The sequence below is a fragment of the Perkinsus marinus genome (assembly GCF_000006405.1).
Source record: "Perkinsus marinus ATCC 50983 genomic scaffold scf_1104296951958, whole genome shotgun sequence".
NCBI classification, from domain to species: Eukaryota; Perkinsozoa; order Perkinsida; family Perkinsidae; genus Perkinsus; species Perkinsus marinus.
The window spans coordinates 86,135-105,144 of NW_003209085.1; the positions used below are offsets into that span (position 1 = coordinate 86,135).

The 19,010-nt window shown below is 37.4% G+C and overlaps 7 protein-coding genes across 7 annotated transcripts; 3 read left to right on the forward strand and 4 right to left on the reverse strand.

Moving 5' to 3' along the window:
• Window positions 1-5: 5 nt before the first annotated feature.
• Pmar_PMAR009724 (NAD-dependent deacetylase sirtuin-5, putative) lies at window positions 6-944 on the forward strand (the record flags this gene model as incomplete). The annotated part of the gene is made up of 7 exons (XM_002777365.1): window positions 6-26; window positions 113-208; window positions 273-401; window positions 441-559; window positions 612-686; window positions 730-823; window positions 927-944. The coding sequence occupies 7 exons, from the start codon at window positions 6-8 to the stop codon at window positions 942-944; spliced, it is 552 nt and encodes a 183-aa protein (XP_002777411.1).
• Window positions 945-1,510: 566 nt separating this feature from the next.
• Window positions 1,511-1,690, reverse strand: Pmar_PMAR009725 (hypothetical protein; the record flags this gene model as incomplete). Its single annotated transcript, XM_002777366.1, has 1 exon — window positions 1,511-1,690. One exon carries the CDS (start codon window positions 1,688-1,690, stop codon window positions 1,511-1,513), a length of 180 nt encoding a protein of 59 aa, XP_002777412.1.
• A 339-nt stretch (window positions 1,691-2,029) lies between these two features.
• Window positions 2,030-2,639, reverse strand: Pmar_PMAR009726 (conserved hypothetical protein; the record flags this gene model as incomplete). The annotated part of the gene is made up of 3 exons (XM_002777367.1): window positions 2,030-2,110; window positions 2,431-2,512; window positions 2,578-2,639. The coding sequence occupies 3 exons, from the start codon at window positions 2,637-2,639 to the stop codon at window positions 2,030-2,032; spliced, it is 225 nt and encodes a 74-aa protein (XP_002777413.1).
• Window positions 2,640-2,774: 135 nt separating this feature from the next.
• On the reverse strand, window positions 2,775-3,187 carry Pmar_PMAR009727 (hypothetical protein; the record flags this gene model as incomplete). Its single annotated transcript, XM_002777368.1, has 3 exons — window positions 2,775-2,831; window positions 2,896-2,990; window positions 3,088-3,187. The coding sequence occupies 3 exons, from the start codon at window positions 3,185-3,187 to the stop codon at window positions 2,775-2,777; spliced, it is 252 nt and encodes an 83-aa protein (XP_002777414.1).
• Window positions 3,188-4,227: 1,040 nt separating this feature from the next.
• On the reverse strand, window positions 4,228-7,226 carry Pmar_PMAR009728 (hypothetical protein; the record flags this gene model as incomplete). The annotated part of the gene is made up of 6 exons (XM_002777369.1): window positions 4,228-4,266; window positions 4,693-4,796; window positions 5,057-5,154; window positions 6,111-6,196; window positions 6,468-6,497; window positions 6,789-7,226. 6 exons carry the CDS (start codon window positions 7,224-7,226, stop codon window positions 4,228-4,230), a joined length of 795 nt encoding a protein of 264 aa, XP_002777415.1.
• A 902-nt stretch (window positions 7,227-8,128) lies between these two features.
• On the forward strand, window positions 8,129-12,351 carry Pmar_PMAR009729 (phosphatidylinositol 4-kinase, putative; the record flags this gene model as incomplete). The annotated part of the gene is made up of 16 exons (XM_002777370.1): window positions 8,129-8,251; window positions 8,299-8,378; window positions 8,429-8,504; window positions 8,553-8,623; window positions 8,672-8,793; window positions 8,845-8,966; window positions 9,032-9,249; window positions 9,295-9,410; window positions 9,460-9,593; window positions 9,662-9,749; window positions 9,795-9,999; window positions 10,054-10,117; window positions 11,316-11,414; window positions 11,457-11,515; window positions 11,563-11,659; window positions 11,722-12,351. The coding sequence occupies 16 exons, from the start codon at window positions 8,129-8,131 to the stop codon at window positions 12,349-12,351; spliced, it is 2,304 nt and encodes a 767-aa protein (XP_002777416.1).
• A 4,405-nt stretch (window positions 12,352-16,756) lies between these two features.
• Window positions 16,757-18,270, forward strand: Pmar_PMAR009730 (conserved hypothetical protein; the record flags this gene model as incomplete). The annotated part of the gene is made up of 7 exons (XM_002777371.1): window positions 16,757-16,938; window positions 16,985-17,172; window positions 17,223-17,418; window positions 17,469-17,535; window positions 17,632-17,839; window positions 17,881-17,992; window positions 18,037-18,270. The coding sequence occupies exons 1-7, from the start codon at window positions 16,795-16,797 to the stop codon at window positions 18,268-18,270; spliced, it is 1,149 nt and encodes a 382-aa protein (XP_002777417.1). The 5' UTR covers window positions 16,757-16,794.
• Between the last annotated feature and the right edge of the window lie 740 nt (window positions 18,271-19,010).

Here is a 19,010-nt window from a genome sequence, read left to right on the forward strand (position 1 = left end):
CAGTAATGTCGAGTGAAGCCCAGAAGGTGCTAATCCTTCAGGGTTAGCAACTCCAGAGGCATTTGCAGCGAACCCGTCACTAGTGTGGGAATTCTATGAATATCGCCGTAAGGTGGTAGCTGCTGCCTCACCAAATACATGCCATATGTGGTGTGCTGAACTACAGAAGATTAAAGAGAATGATGGGAAGGACTTCACCCTAATGACTGTGAGAAGGGACATCATCTCATTCATGCTGCTGCTGTTGCTTGTTATACAATGATATCCATCAGCAAAACGTTGATAGACTACACCAAGCTGCCGGTAGTCATAACATTATCGAGCTTCATGGTTCACTTTGGCTAGTAAAGAAGAGCAATGATGATGCCCACACTCATACTTTTATAGAGGATGGTGTCAATGTAAGTATTTGATATATCTGCTTAAAGGGTTATTATCAGGTATGGGAGGATCGTAACGTGCCTATCACTCCTGCCTTTGCTAATATAGACCAGCGCCCCCCCGATCATCATCATCATATTACAGTTCCTATTGGAGAGTTACCACATAGAGATGGCAGGTAGTCGGATGCATATCTACTTTGGGATCATTATTATCAACTTTGATGATAGATTACTACGACCAGGTGTAGTTTGGTTTGGTGAGGCACTTGATAAGGATACACTCGCTTCGGCTAACAAAGCTATGTACTATTACATACGACTCTAGCATTTATCATTCTTCTTTTAGGAGTTCTTGTGATCTCTTACTTGTCCTTGGAACATCTAGTGTTGTCTATCCAGCTGCTGGGTTTGCTGACACTGCATTGAAGAGGAATATTCCAGTAAGAGTATTAGTTTATTACACTATTCGATGTTCATAATAATCATCACGCTTGTTGTTGATTCCCAGGTCATTGAAGTTAATTTACAGAGAACTCCTCTCAGCGACAGAGCTACTTATAGTTTTACGGGATCACCCGCGAGTGAAGTCTTACAACAACTTTATCCCATTTAGTGTCTTCAATGGGTGGTCGAGTTTACTCGGAGTACAGCCTACTGCCTGGAGGGTGACGAGTGGGGTATTCCCAATACGCAATACGAAACTACTTATACTAGTTGACTCTAGTATTTATGAGTAATTCATGACTTAAAATAGAGGAACTATGTATTGCCACAATAGTCTATTCCCTTTAACTAAGGGATGTGTATTATTTATTGCGATACACCCCCAAAGAATGATGATCACTGGAAGAGGAGTCAATCATCATGTGAAGTAGACATTATCTTGTTGTAGAGGTTGTAAAGCACGGTATAGATTATCATCGCATTATGAATCAATCATCTCACTAGAAGCCTTCTCCCATCATAAGAGGTCACGCTATGATGATCATTATCATCCTACTAGAGATGAGGGTCACCATACAGGGTGTGAATAGCATTCCCTAATATACTACTACTAGTCTAGCATAAATCGTGATGAACAATAGAGCAGGAAGGTAGTACTCAACATGAACACTTCCACAATGGATCTACAGGTTCCTCGTGTTAGGGAATATAATATCGAAAGTAACAACTAGATCACCATGCTGGCCTGGATGCTCAGATATAGGCATAACACTACCTCTGATAACACGAGTGAATCCTGGTATCACCACTTCAATTATACGAACTCCAGCAAAGGCAATACGAGTACCTACAGTACCCTCCATGACGACTACCTTCACTTTCTTCACTGTGCCATAGAATAAGTCCTCCAATGAGCAGTTTAGATCGAACTCGACAGAGCCTTTTGACGAGTCTTAATGTTCTCCTAGTAGTGGTAATAATAGTAGTAGTCTAGGCTTGTCATCATCATCATCATCATCCCGCCCCCTGCCAGCACCTCTTGGTCCTCTTGCCACCACCAAGACCTGAGCATCATTGAGCAGCAGCAGCAGGGGCAGCAGGGGCAGGAACAAAAGCAGACTAGTACTACTATTGTTATTACCGGAGAGTAGCTCAGCAAAGGTATCGGTACCAAATGGTGTTTCCCCAAAGCTATTAGTTCGTTATACACTATCCTTAAAAAACTGGGCAAACATATCATTGGGACCATGTGAGAAGGTATAATGGAAACCATGAGGAGCATCCTGGAAGCTGATAATAAGGAACAACATCAACAAGAGTGATGATGATGATGATGATGATGATGAGATTGTGAGGGGCCAGTCGGGCCACCCGGTGAACCAGCCGGACCAACCTTAAAGCCTTCCTCTCCGCATGCATCATACACTGCCTTTTTCTATACATCACTTAAAACATCATATGCTTCGGCAACCTAATGTATTATATTATAGGATTGGTCATCATGGGAGGACTATGATCCTATCGTGTATGGAACCATGACGTGTAGTTGTTGTTGTTGTTGTTGCTGTTGTTGTTGTTAGTATTGTAGGATTATCGTTAATACCTCTTTGAACTCCTCTGCAACGGCTTCTTTATTAGCAAGGTTCTTGTCAGACTGCCACTTCAATGGAGCCATACGGCGATATCTATAATCATGATGGTGGTGTTGTAACATGGATTCGAACCTTGGACCTCTGCCTGCTCTTCTCACGCTTTCTTAATCTCATCGGCTTCTTTTTTGACTCCTAATATATCATAGTAGTCCTTTCGCATTATGATAATGTTATGATTTTGTTGAATATATAAATAAGTTGAAACTCTCTAATATTATATCATATTTACCATTTAATTAACAACAACACCACCACTGGAGACTAGCAGAAGTAAATATATAGTGTTAGTCGTCGTCTATCCTTTATGCTGACCCCCCTTACGACGGGAATTCCCACTACTATTACCACCTTCCTAAAAATAGACAAACTGTAACATCTGCTACTACTCCCTACCCATCCCTTGTCATGACCATCACCTTTTTAGTATTCTTAACTGAGGTCTCTGTGGTAGGTCCACCACCAGTCATCGCTCTCATCAAGCCTCCTGTGATACCATCATCTTTGGCGGCAACTGATGAATAGATATATATTTAATAGTACTAGTAGTAGGGTGGTAATAATAATGATGAGGATGATTATACTACTACTGCTACTGGTAGTACTACTACCTTCCTTCATCTCCTTCATTGTCTCCTCATCCATCATATTCTGTTGAAGTTTTGGTAAGAATAACATGATACCCGCCATAACCAATGCCATAATAGCCATAGGGGACTTCAATACATGTAGTAGATTGAAGGACTGATAATAATAACAATAAGTACAATGTTCTTCTTCTTTTTATTGTTGTTGTTGTTGTGAATACCACCTCTCTGTGAGTAAAGTATTCAATCGGGCCTGTAGCCGAAATGACCAAAGGTAGGCCGCCGCCTCCGCCTCCTCCTGATGCTATCTTGTTATGTGAGTGGAGTAAAGGATCAAAATGATAAGCAGTTACTTTATTGTCGGGTAAGACATCGATGGTGAACTAACGAATGATAATACCATCTCGAACCCGCGGGAACCTTTCTATTACCATCTCAAAATAAATGTCTTGGTTAACCACTTGTAAAACATAAGTCCCTAGCTCAACATCAGGACTGATAATAAGGATGAGATGAATATGGACTATTCTTTATGTGTATTACATTCGGAAGATCCCTTTCTGATCGACATTAGCAGCATATTCTCTACCATCCTCTAATATAACTCTTGAACTACTAAAGATATATTCCAATCCATCAGGATGACCAATGATACTCTCCAGTTTATTATCTGCTGAATAACATTTGCTGATGATAACTATAAGGGACTTACTGGGGACTTGAAGGACTCCAATAATATCAATACCAAAGGAAGTAGTTATTAAACACCAGGCGATAATACTTCGAAAAAGCATAATGAGAAATCTGCTGTTACCAGGGATCGAACTCGAGTGGTTAGGAACCAAACTGAGCAACACAAATCCAGTAAGGCATTGAGGACAATATTATTATTATTCATGGTATCCAAATATACATCGTCGTTGCCCATGATATATTGTCATGATGATTATGATAAACCATAATCGATTGATGCTTCATAAAACAGCTTCCCTAACTATCCTCCATCTTTACTACATAATATGGTAGACTGTACCAAGTGGTATCTAAAAAGAGTAGCCGCCATTATGCAGCCGAGCAGCAGCCAATAGATGATCAGAGCAGCACCCAATAGCCGTAGCAGCTGTGACATGAAGGGCAAGTGTCATCCTCATACTAGACCAATGTTCACTGAATAACCTTGCCATACGCCATAATGAGGCCGATCTACACTCACTTATCTGATAGATAACAAAAGAGTATTACTGCTATAACTAAACAGCTGGAAGGAACGACAGCAGCAGCAGCAGCAGATGCTAATCCTACAATAAAGAGGTTAACAACACTTCCAATGATGGAGATGAACACTGATAGGATAGTATTCATTATTATATCAGTTGTGGTGGTCACTCCTATTGATAATGATGATATCCTCGGTATCAACAGACAAATACCTATCATTATATAACAATACCCAACAAGTAACGACTACCCAGGTTCGATTCCTGGAACAGATGCTATTATTACCCGCCATCGATGATGAAACTCCGTGTATTACGATATAATCCAGCAGTAGCATTTGTAATGCTGATCTTGGTATTTCGATGGTCTATTGTAATAAGGTAGGACGATTACCACTCAATGATTTACTACCTCATCATCATCGTCATTATCATCATCACTCTCTGATTGCTCTAATTCATTTAATACAGGATCACCAAGTCTATCAATAATACCCACAATGGCTAGGAAGGTACCTACTTAAAGGGGGTAATAATAATAATATTAAGATTACTACTACTACTACTACTACTACCACTACTACTACTACTACTACTACTACTACTACTACTACTACTACTACTACTACTACTACTACTACTACTACTACTACTACTACTCCTACTACTACTACTACTACTACTACTACTACTACTACTACTACTACTACTACTACTACTACTACTACTACTACTACTACCACTACTACTACTACTACTAGTATTATTATTATTACCTTTAAAGCCAGTAGTAAAGGAAGCTAGATAGAAGAGGTCACGTAGGAGTAATATCTGTATCGCTATCTCAGTGGTTGCTATGATAGTGTAGTCTAATCTACCAATACTTATTATACAAGTTGGTAGTGTAGTAGAATACTGAAATGATAATGATGATGATAGTAGGAATACATCATAAGGTAGAAAGACCATTATTACCATTATTATAACTATTAGATTACGAGTGATGAGAGGATGTAGTGATACGATCTTGCATGTTTCATAAATAATATGTATTACAAGAGACTGTATCTAATATGTCAGATGCAGGAATTGAACCAGGGACCAATCGATTAATACCAGCAATGGTGTACCAATCCTCAGTAATAGAACATACCCAATCGTAATGTTTCCATGAATGATTTGAGGTATAACATATTGAGTGAATATGAGCATGATAGAGACAAAGAGTGGTATTGTGATGGAGAGGACTGTGAGTAAACCCTTCCATTGTCCAGCTACTACAATAAGGAATGTTGCTATCATCCATACCTAATAAGATTATTTCAAGGGATCTATTGCTGATTATGATGATGATAATCACATTACCCCTGATATGATACATCCCATAGAGATCATCATCCCAGGAGGAGCTGATGATATGTGATAGTAGTTGTATACAAGTACTATCACTAATATCATAATTGCAGATACTTTTACTATCCTCCTTGTGCGCATAATGAAGTTATAACGAATGTTGAGCAGTAGTTGAGTACTGCTATCCTTAGATAGTAGAGAGTCCAAGATCTTCTTTATCGGATGAACTATTACTATTATTATAAGCAAACCCCAGAGATAGTACCTTATAGTATACCTTAGAAGACGTAATAATAATAACAGATCAAAACTTACCCTATACTATCCGCTACAGAGATTCGGAGTACTTCTACTACAATATGATCATACCAAACATCATCATCACTATGTAAGATTACGTTCAGTTTGAGTATATTCAATAGACCTGATAATAGTTAAAACTAGTAGCATGGTTAATCGGATTAACTTTCGACCTACTTAAGGATACTAATCCCCCAATAACAGTAAGCAAAGTTATTAATACACAGTCCATGAGCATTCGTATCCTTAATACACTCAATGACCTAATAATAATAAGCATGACCATAATAATAATAATAATATATGGCTGTAATACCTAGTATCATGCCCTGTACCATTCTCCTTATGTTGTTGAGTATGGTGTAGTATCTTATCATAAGGAATGGTAGTATCCAATGTTGTTGGTGTTTGGGTAGGTGAGAATATGATGATGATATATTCCTCTTCTTCTTCTTCTTGAACGACCACCTCGTTATTATCGAGGTTTGATAATGATGACAAGGACGCAACTGTTGACAATGATGATGATACTACCGATTCAGCGGCAATAAGAAGGAGAGGGCTCTGAATCGATAAAAGGTATAAGAACTTCTGAGGAGCAGCATACTCAACTTCCATCTTCCAAGACGCAACAACACTTATGCTTATAAATGGTGACAAAACTATCGATAATAACAATAATAATAACAACTTTTCATGGCATCTAAGGTTGAATAAGGATGCAATATACAAAATAGGTATGTGAGTAATATATCACATAATACTACATCCACAACATTTTTTCTTGCCCCTCCTCTGATGAATAGTATTTGATAACCGTAAAGGTCCCGATGAGGATACACCATCTGACCCTACATCGTCATCATCACTGTCTTCTTCTTCATCATCATCCTGATCGTTATGTTCTCCATCATGATAATGTCCCTGTAGTGCGGACTCCTGATGATGACGATCCTCTAGTACCAGAGTATCCCAATTAGGTCCAAAGTGAGCAGCAACAACAACATTATCCGATCCTATAGTTGATGGAGAAAGATGATCAAGGTCATTCTTGATGTTGTTGATGGTATTAGGTTGATTGATAATAAGACGTGTAGTCTCAGCATTAGTCCAATCCTCTATTTCCAATATCTTATCTAATACTTGAGTTATTTGTGAGAAGGGTGGCCTCTTATTAAGATCAACATTAATACAATTTAATGCTAGATTAATCAATTCCCCTATAATAAAGTGTGGCCATTCAGCAGTATTATCAATCCTTGACCATACATCAGCAGAAGTAGTATCCTCCATTGTAAAGTTATATTGTATAATGAAGTTAGTATCATAATAAGCTGGGGATAGTGCAGTTAAAGTCTCTAATATAAGCATACCAAAAGCATAGACATCAGTATTATGATCAATAACCTTAGGTCGTCGTTGCCCAACATAATAAGGGCATATATAACCAGGTGTACCTGCTACTCCCTCAACAGTTGCACTATTATCTGGTAGAAAAGGATTAGCTAATACAGAAAGACCAAAATCAGCTATCTTTGCATCATCATTATTAGGACCATTTAATAGTAGTATATTCTGACTCTTGATATCACGATGATAAACAGGTCTATTACGAGTATGGAGATAACATAATCCTCGAGCTACTGATCGTAGAACTTTAATACGACTATGATAAAGGAATAAGGAAGAGGGGTCCTTTTGAGATGTTATATGATGTAATTTATCATATAAGGTACCATATGGTAGATACTCATATATCAATAATCGTTGATGTTGATGTCTAGCAAAACCCATTAAGATAACCAGATTAGGATGCCTATATTTTGATAATATCTTAACTTCCTCCATGAAACCATCACATTTAGGGTTGTGTAGTAGCTTAATAGCAACTATAGTACCATCAGGTAGAGTCCCTTTATATACCGTACCATAACTACCGTAACCAATCCTATTATTAATAGAGAACCCCTCTGTAGCATTATACAGCACTTCATAAGGGAACTCCAATGATACGATATTTAATGCAGCATCCGACGGTGGTCGTCTTATAGAAAATGGATTTTTATCATCAACCATGACGATGATGATGTTCCAATGAGTAATTATGATGAAGCTTCGAATCTGCCATGATGTCGACGCTTTAGCGCTCGCCCTAAAATGAATTGCTAATTCATGTATCTATCATTGTAGTAATAATGTCATCTTCATCATCATCTACTATCACTACTCGGGGGGATGTATCATCTGGGGAGGCTGGTACTCATGATAGTACTAAGGATGCATCTTTAGGATCCTTATTAAGGTTGTTTAAATCAGAGGTAGTAATAGTAGTATTGTTATATTATAAGGATCATATTATTATTAGGTATTTGATGCCTACTACCATATGCATTATTTGCATACTATGACTTCACAAGGAGTCAATGATTATCTTGTCAATGAACTGTAGGTTGTTGTTATTATTATTAGGAACTATGATACATTACTATGATCAGTTATAAAGTTAATGATAAGTATATCGACTTCTATTTACCTCAACTAGTGTATTCATCATTAAAGAGGATTAATACAGTAATAATGATATTGTTATCTTCATACCATCACACTTTATATAATTAGTCGTCATTACACACCTTTCTGCTAGACAAAGCTGCCCAAAGGATGGGATTTGCATTGAAGTTGCATTGGCTGTGATAAGTCCTCCATCATTTAATAGTGTTATTGAGTATCATTTTTAGTTATCAAGCTGTGATCGAAGATGGTGGTAAAGTAACTGGTACTGAGATACATGAGGCTTCGTTAAGGTTATGTCAAGAATGTGAAATGGCTGTTGTTAATTCTGGACTAGCTCCTAGTGTTGGTAATAATAACAACAAGAGGATGTCGTATATTAGAGTTGATGATGTTATAGCTACTGCGAGAAAGAAACAATCGAATGCTGCTCTAACTAGAGGTGATAGTAAACTACAGAAACATCAATTGAAACATAAGTACCAACAACAACAAAAGGGTACCATAACGACTACTGCACAGGTAGTGACTACTACTGTTGTTGTTGTTGCTAGACACATTACACAATGTTGATACTCATATGTTAGGTTATGGGTAGAGCTGGTGCTAGTGGTGGTGGTATTGTATCGAGCCAGGATAGTATACAATCGACACCACCACCACCTTCTCCTTCTTCTTCTTCTAATGACCTACATTCCCCTATTGATGAATCAGTAGCTAGTGTAGCACCAGTGATAGGAAGTAGCAACAACAACAACAACAACAACAGGGTTCATAGTCATCATTATGAACATAATAATAATATGTAGTGTAATCTATTATCATCACTATTATCAGTATATACTCTTAGTATAACAGAAGGAGAGGGCATAGTACGAAGCAGTTCTAATCCCGAACTTAGTACTGTAACAGTGACACAACAGCAACAACAGCAACAGCAGGAACAGCTGGTGGTGGAAGAGCAGGGTAGTAGTGAGGTAGCATTGGAATGGGGGATTACTATTATTCTTATTAGATATCGTTCTAGAGGAGGAGGGAGAGAAGGATGACGAGGAGGAAGAGGATAAGAAGAGATCATTATCATCATCATCTGTTGTCTCTGCTACTGTTGCTGATAGGAAAGAGAGTGGTAGCATCCAACCTAGAGAGGTAACATCATCATTATCCTTTTTATCTTATTTTCATGACAATCATCATCTTGTTAACTGTTCGTCTAGGTTGTATCTCTTCAAGAGTCATTGGAAGCTTTAAGAAGATTATCAAGATCAGCTAGAACTGAAGCATGTCCATATCTCAATCGTATAAGTAAGATTATTCATACTCTTGTATGGTAGTAGTAGTATTAAATAGGTACTATGTCTATATATGCTGAATTAGGGGATCCTGAAACTTCAATTGATCGCTATATTGCAGTATCTGGTATAACTACTTTACATACTACTACTAGTAGTGATAACAATAAGGATTGTAATATGGGAAGAGGAGGCAATGAGAGTGATGAAGATATAAAGCATTTGGATGGCGAAATGGAAAAGTTCTTATTAAAACAACTTAGGTAATAAGATCACGTTCCTGGTTCGATCCCTACGGCAATGCTTTTTTCCATCAGATGTGATTATTTTAATAACCAGAATACATTTGTGGCGGCCCTTTGCCGATTGTCATGTCTACTAGTTAATCATACCGAGAGGAAGCAGTGCCTTGCAGCAGCTATGTCACAACTCAATCAATGGCTCTTTGAGAGTAATTATCATCATCATCGTCATCCATCCTGGTTCGATCCTCGGTGAGGATGCTATTACTTTGTTTTATCCTAATTAGGACGAGCTGCCGTAGCAATGACTACCGGTTCATTTAAGTTGACAGGGTTATCACTACCGCAAGGGATGCCAGCATGTAGTAATAGGAAGGATAGTGTTCAAACCCACATATTATCAGTAAGTAGTGGGATGACTGTAGCGCTCGCCCGGATGATCGATTTGTAAGTGACAGTGATCGTATAGGTGCATATAGAGGATTGTAGGGTGTTCAAAACACGTACGAGAGCACCGTATATGCTAACTCTAGAGGTGGCAGATTTGGAAGAGATATTTGAAAAGGTTGAACCTCGACCTCCCAAGACTTCCAGAGATAGATGTGATGAAGTTAGCAAGTACTACAGTCTGAGATACTCCATTCAATACTAGGGCTGGATCTTTTATGATAGATATATACTAGCTGAGATGAGCAGCAGCAGCAGCGAGATGTATCGAGAAAAGGTTAATACTAATAATAATTCTCGTTATCCCTATCGAGATGAACTACGATATGCTGTTGCTCGTACACCTTCTACTGAATGGTGTAATAACTTTTATGGAAGTATAATAAAGGATAGTATGAAGACCTTTCAAGTCGGCACTATTGTTGACCCTTATGATGGTAATGGTCCATAGAGAGCAGCATATCAACATCCTATGGTATTTATATGGTCAGCTTCGTCATCCGGGGCGGCGGCATCGGCAGTTGACCCTATCGTTACCCCTCTCGAGCATACATTGAGCAGCAGTCATGATGTTGATGATAATGAAGGTAATCCCAAGTTCGATCCCTGGCGAAGATATTTCTTGGTAACAGTTGTTGGAGTAGTAAAAGCAGAATCGTTCGAGTCGAAGAATAAATCAGCAGTATCAGCAGCATCGGCATCAGCGGCGGCCGCATCAGGAGTATCACAAAAAGGAGGCAGTACTACTACTACTAGCACACCACATCAGAAGAGAAGACAAAAGCGACAGGAGGAAGCAGAGAAGGTAGTAATAGTAATAGTAGTAGTATCATCATGCTACTGCTACTATTCATACTGCTCTATCAATGATCATACATGATAATAATCAGGTGAGGAAGTGTATATGGGGTGAACCCTTCCGAGAGAAGAAGGCACGTATAAGGGCTAATAGTGTATATGGTTGTCTTGAGTCATGGAATGCTGTACAGGTTAGTAGTAGTAGTGTGATATTATGATATCGATAATATTAGGTGATGGTTAAAGGTGGTGATGATGTTAGACAAGAGGTTTTAGCTGGTCAACTTGTGAGGTACTAATACTCTTACTAATAATAATAACATACTACTACGATTTTAGAGTATTACAGATGATATTCGAGGAAGCTAGATTACCATTATGGTTAAAACCCTATGAGACTATCGTAGTGGATGCTAACTCAGGCCTTATGGAAATGGTAATATATTAATAATAATCATCATCATACTGATCATCATCGTTATTGTTGTTAATGATCAGTTAACTGATACAATATCGATCGATGCTTTAAAGAAGGAGTTCCCGGATAAATCATTGGATGATATATTTCGTATGGCCTTTAGTGATTCTCGTGATACATTAGATAAAGCACGGAATAACTTTATCGAGAGTCTTGCAGCATACTCATTATTCTCTTATTTTCTAGCAGTAAGAGATAGACATAATGGTAATCTATTATTGGATCGAGAAGGGCATCTTATACATATTGATTTTGGATATATGTTATCGAATGCCCCTGGTAACTTTGCATTCGAGACTGCACCATTTAAGTTAACACAAGAATATATAGATGTTATAGGAGGCGAGGATAGTGATAAGTTTGAATATTTTCGTACTTTGGTTATTCGAGGATTTCTAGAAGCTCGTAAACATCGTGATAGGCTGATATTATTGGTACGTATGTTGGCCGAATCTGGATGTAAAATGGATTGTTTAACTGCTGGAGGAGCTCCACAGAATACTCTTAAACATATGGATGATAGATTCTTTGGTCATTTAACAGAAGAAGCATGTATAGAGAAGATAGTTGTATTGATCGATAATAGTGTAAATAATTGGAGAACTATCCAATATGATAACTTTCAGAGGATAACCAATGGTATTCTGTAAATAACAACAACAACATCATCATCATCATTATTTATCACATTCTCTTGCGATCATTTACATACTTTTCGCAGATTATTATAGTCCTTGTCTTGTTGTTGGAGTTGTTGGAGTCGGTAGATTAAGATCATTATTATTATCATCATCATTTTAACCATGTTGGATGAGCATCATGATCATCAATACCACCATCATGATCATCATCATGATGATGATCAGGGAGATGATACTCCATCACTACCACAAGCAGCATCATCATCAACAACAAGCCCTAGTACTACCCACTCAGTATGCAGTGACACTATAGTTGAACAAACTCCAGTTCTACTGCTAGTAGACTTTGATAAGGATGTTGATATTGAGAATGATGATGTGGAGGCATTATTAGAGGGCATAGGTTTAAGGATAGTTTATGTTACTCCAGGTACTAGGGTGGTGGCTTATTATTATTATATGTATGTTCATGATGTTCATGATGATGATCAGATGCATCAGATGAAGGTTATATTACAGTTGCTGTTGCAGTAGAAGATTATAGACCATTGATGGAGATGGCCGAGAGTAGGTAAGGAATATCATCTGTTGGGGTTAGCATAGTGTGATAATGATGATAATGATGATAATGACCTCATCATAGTAGTAATATCTTTAGGAAAGTTGTTAAAGATTTTATTGGAGATGATGAAGCAGGGAATCATCTTAAACCAGTCTCGATCTATTTTCGTAATAATCTACCATTAAGTCGATATATTGGAAGTGAACATATTGAGACCTTCTTCACTAATACTGGTAATGATAATCATAATCATAATCATCATAATAGCAACAACTACTATTAATGTCTATAGAGCAATTACAACTTATGCATTGCCTTATGATGAAGAATGGGGTATTCAATAATGGTAAACTTGAGATCAAAGCTGTATGGACTTTGAGGAATAAGGATCATCATCAACAACAACAAGAAGGGGAGTATACGCGTACATATTGGGGGGTAATATTGGTAGTAGTAGTAGTGGTCATAGAGTATCTGTTGTCTATAATGTAGGCATTCGATGCTCCTTATGAGAAGTATCTAGTACCTATCTTTGGATGTGATGTGGCTATATATTATAAACTATTACAACAATATGCAACATGGCTTATACCATTAGCTGGAGTATGTATTCTACTGCAATTGTAATAAGTTGTGATTATGATGATGATGATTCTGAAAGAAAAACTATCATCATATGATTACCGCTGCCATGACCATGCTTCAGGTCATGCTATTATCTTACTGGCAAGGAATACATAGTGGCAGCGATTACCTGTGTATGGGCGGGGTGGGGTCAACAGTCGCGAAATGTGGCGCTCGCCCGAGTAATCGATTATGATGTCGATGTTAGGTAATCGTGTCAGTCTGGGCAACATTCTTCGTTGAATCGTGGAAAAGGTTGTTAGCATCATGTCGATTTAAATGGTGTGCATTGGAGTGTGGAGGAGATTCATCATCATCATCATTAACAACAGTCGTGACAGAGTTGGAATCCAGAGTTGGAGAGTTGGATAATGCGGCGGCTGCAATGGGGACGGCCGGGGCTGCTGATACAGTACGTTGACATCATGAGTATTAAACATAATCATGTTATGATGATAATGATCATTATTATTAGTATCTGCGAGCAGCGATATCAGTGTTAGGATTTGGATTAATGATTGCCATAACTATTGGTATTATCATCGCTTTACTTCTGCTACAGGTAGTAGTAGTAGTAGTATTATGGTTATTATTACAGTTGTATTATTATTAATAATAACAACATCGTTGTTCATCATCATCTGTTTCAGGATTTATCAGAAGAATTATCAGACTCGATAATTATACAAACATTACCAACAGTAGCCTGGGTGATAGTACTCAGTGGTGGTTGGCAAAAGACATATTATAAACTTGCTAATTATCTAACACAGAAAGAAAAACATAAGTACACATCATCATCGACTCGAACCTTGGTGAGTGCTTCTGCTTCTGCTGCTGCATTTTAGGTTCCGTGAAGCGAGATTTGAATCATTATCGTTGAAAGTAGTTTTATTTCAACTTTGCAACTATCTTGGATGGTTCTATTATGTTGCATTTTATCGCTGTGATATCGATTATCTCAAAAATCAATTATTCATTTTCATGACAGTTAAACAGGTGGGTATAGAAATGCCTCTCCCGAGAATCGAACCCTCCTGGATCTCAAACAATAGGTGTTCGGTAACTTCCAAGAGATTGGATTACCTATGCTAATGCGATGGTGGTGGTGGTCGTCTTCGTGGTGGGCTGGTGGTAATATTAATTATAATAAAAAGGATGATAATAGTGAACATGGAGTTTCAATGGATACTCATCATCATAAAGGTATGGATCATCCAACATTGATAGAGGATATTGAACAGCAACGAGGACAGGAAGAATATGATCTATTCGATGACTGGTAGTAATAATAATAATAAGATAGATTATGGAGTTGTACTACTACTACTACTACTACTACTATGATTATTATTATTATGAATAGGTTCGAAATGATTGTTGACTTCGCTGTATGTGTATGTTTTGGAGCTGTATATCCCTTGATTATACCATTATCACTTATTCATACACTCACTGAAGCGTAAGTTAATAATAATAATCACATATTACTCCGACGACCATCTGATGTTATTATCATCATCAGGATCATCATCATCATCATTTGAATAACAGGTATAATGACTCATTTAAACTTCAAAAAGTGATTAGAGGTGTTGTCAACACAGATGAGATGCAGATGCAGACAACACGTAGGAGGAGCTTATTATTATTATCATTCAAGAGGCTCTAATAATTTCTATTAGGTACTTGGATCGATACCCTTGAAATGATATCAATATTGGGTGTTGTTACCAATGTATGCTTATTATATGTAATAAGTCAGTTGTAGTACTACACCTTTTCAATCTCAAATTCAGCAAATGAAAGAAGAACAAATTAGAAAGATGAAATTTGATTTTAGTCGGACGAAAGGAGTTTTTCACCGAATGAAAGTTCAAATTCGACCAATGAAAGTTCGATTTTCGTAGACCACTCAAAAATGAAAGTTCAAATTCGTAAATGAAATTTATGAATTCGGAAACACAAGTTGAACACTTTTCGTAGAGGGTTGGTCCGGTTCGGTATTCGATCAAAGTTCGATTCGGTGGGCAGGAAATCGCACCGAACATGTGCTGACTACATCGTCCTTCCGATATCATCGGAAGGGTAATGGAGATTGACAACTCGCACAATGTGCGAAGACTGCTCGAGGTACTTCTCAAATGTGAACAGTTATTGCAAATGTGTGGATTTGCGCTGTAGTTCTGTTGTGCATTACGGTGCGGCCCGTAGAGCACCACCATCAGCACTCGCAATTTGCGAGTCAAAAGTCGATCAGCCGTGGCACGACGCTGAGGAGAATTCTTTCCATCGAATGAAAGTGAGCTTTCATTGGTCGAAATTGGTCTTGTGTTGGACGAATTTAAGCTTGTGCTTCGGAATTCATAAATTTCATTTACGAATTTGAACTTTCGTTTTCGACCGCTCAACGAAATTCTAACTTTCATTTCGAATTTGAACTTTCACTTCGTGAAAAACTCCTTTCACTCGTCGAAAATCAAATTTCATCATCCATCTAATTTGTTCTTCTTTCAATGGTTGAATTTGAGATTGAAAAGGTGTAGTATCATAATGAGTACTTAATAATAATAACAGGTACAATTTACTACCCATTTTGTTGATGTTTAGGTAGATGGTATGATGGTAGTAGATGAGATTCATCATAATCATAATGATAATTATGTCCTTTGGCGATGTGTTATCATTGAACATTCTCTTATTGCACTTAAGCTTTACCTCTCATGGAGCATTCCTGATGTTGGTCATTGTTATTACTACTACAACTACATGTATAGTTATCATCTTCAGGTTCCTGAAGATATATCTATTGAAGAAATGAAACGTGGTAAGACTCCTATTGTTAATGATCCAACAGTTGAGGAAATGATGAGTATACCAAATGAGGTAGTAGTAACACCAGCTATCTTATTAACTGGCAATCAACTTCATTAATACAACCTTTACAACCACCATCACCACCACAAATGGATACTTGTGTTTGATAGTACCCTTCATAATCATAATTACTCTTCTATTCATTCAAATATTACTATGTTATAGGAATTAGTCAACTTCATAGTTGAATAATCTACGAATGCTTATTACAACTTATTGCTATCCAACGTCGTCATATAGCAACCGATATGATACCACGCACCCCTTCCAGACCTTCATCATCTATTAATATCTCAATTACTTCATACTCGTCCTGAGGTAGTACTACGGCTCTTCATAATCGTCCTTATCCTAGTTATTATCACTTGTCTTCTATATGTCTTGTTAATATGACCACCACCTCAACACAAGAAGGAGATCCTGCTCCTGCTCCTGCTCCTGATCCTGATCCTGATCCTGATACGATATTACATAGTATTGAACATGATCTTCATTTAGTACTAACTGCTGCTGATTTTAGAGAATTAAGTCTAGTAATAATACTAATAGTACCATAATCTACATTATTATTAATAGTAGGTCGTTGGTGCTAGTATTATGGGTAGTGTAGTAGAGAAATATAATAAACATCACAGAGAGCATCAGCAGATTTATAAGAAGAAGGATACAGCAGCAGCAGGAGGAGCAGGAGGGGAAACTAATGATAATAATAAAGTGTCATCATCATCATCAACAACAAAGGTGATTAGTGCACAAGATGCCTTTAGGTAGTAGTAGTAGTATACAGTCTGGAATTGTTGTTATTATTACTATTCAGATTGTGTAGTCATCTGTTAACACCTCGACCGATGGTATCGGGTTTAGAGGGGGAACCTCCTCAATTATCCAATACACAACAACAACAACATCATCATGAGCCTCTTATGGACTTTGATGTTGTACATCGGATAACTTCTGATCCATCTAGTGCTAATAAGGATTTCAACCATCTAACTCAAATATCTTTACAACTAGTATTACTAACATTAACAATATTACAATATATATTATTGTTGTTGTTTAGATTGATAAGCATAAAGATATTCTCAATACTGTCCCTATACCAGGATCAACCTCCCAACATATAATAAGTGAATATAATTAATCATCATCAACATCATCATCATTGTGATGGTGGTGGTGGTGATGGTGATAAAGGTCATTAGTGAAGGATAACTGTTATTCAGATAATAGATTACCGTATCCAGATGATGATGAGGATGATGATGGTGATGATTACGATGATGATATTGGTAGTAGCTGTAGTAGTAAACGTAGTAAAAGGAGTAAGAGGAGTAGTAAAAAGAAGCATAAGATCAGTACCAGTAGTAGTACCTCGAAGAAGCATCATCATCATCATCGTCATCATCATCATCGTCGGAGTCCATCAGAGATGTAAGTCTATAATAAGTCCGTGAATGTATTCCTATGAATAGGAGGGAACTCACTAATACTCTTACACTACTGTTGGATGGTGATGATGATTATGATATTGGCAGTAGCAACAACAACAACAAGAGGATAGGCGACGACGGGGGGCAACAGGATGTAATGTAGTGTGTGTAGAAATATGGTTATTATTAATATTACAGATTATTGATGGTAGAAATAGCATACAGGAGGATGATATAATAGTAATGGAGGGAAGGAAGAGGAAGAGGAAAAGAACGATAACTGATAAGAGAAGAGATAAGAAGAAACATAAGAAGGACAATAGTAAGAAGGACAATAGTAAGAAGGACAATAGTAAGAAGGACAATAGTAAGAAGGACAATAGTAAGAATGACAATAGTAAGAAGGACAATAGTAAGAATGAGAAAAAATGATGACTGCATTATTATTATTATTATTTCTCGTAAGTCGTATATATATATAATTCATTCATATAACTGTGTGTGTTGTGTTCTTGATAAGAAGATATAATGATGATGAAACATAATATCTACATATCTATGTAGATACATCTATGATGATGTATCTATGTATGTGTTTCTTAATCATGAATATTATTTTTACTCTAATTGTATCTTTCGGCGTAGATATCCATTAATACTATTATCGTCTCTTTTAAAGGGTGGGAAGCATTATTATCAAATGATAAGCGTGAGCATGACGATGACATCAGCAGCAGCAGCAGCAGCATTGGACAAGCATAGCTTATCAGACTAGGATGATGATTAAGTTAGATGATGACGGTTAGTTGCTCTTAGTTCTTCTTTATCAAAGAGGGTTCTCTTGAATTGGTTTAATGAGTTGTTATTATTACTGTTACCTCAGAGCGATGATGATGAATGGCTATGTTTCCCTATGTAGCCGATTTTGTATGGGCGTCGTTTGCCTATACTTTAGTGCACAATATATCGAATATCAGAGCAGCCATTCATAGAGCAAACCTAAAGATATCTCAGTGCTTCCAAGTCGTACCTTGTTCAGCACGTTGGTAATCATGACTCTCAGTCGATTGACTAATCCCAGGGTCTAATCCCAAACCAATGGTCATTTTTCTCACATGTCTCCTCTATAAGGAGACCGTTTTGGCTGAAGAGGTCGTCTATACGATAGACTC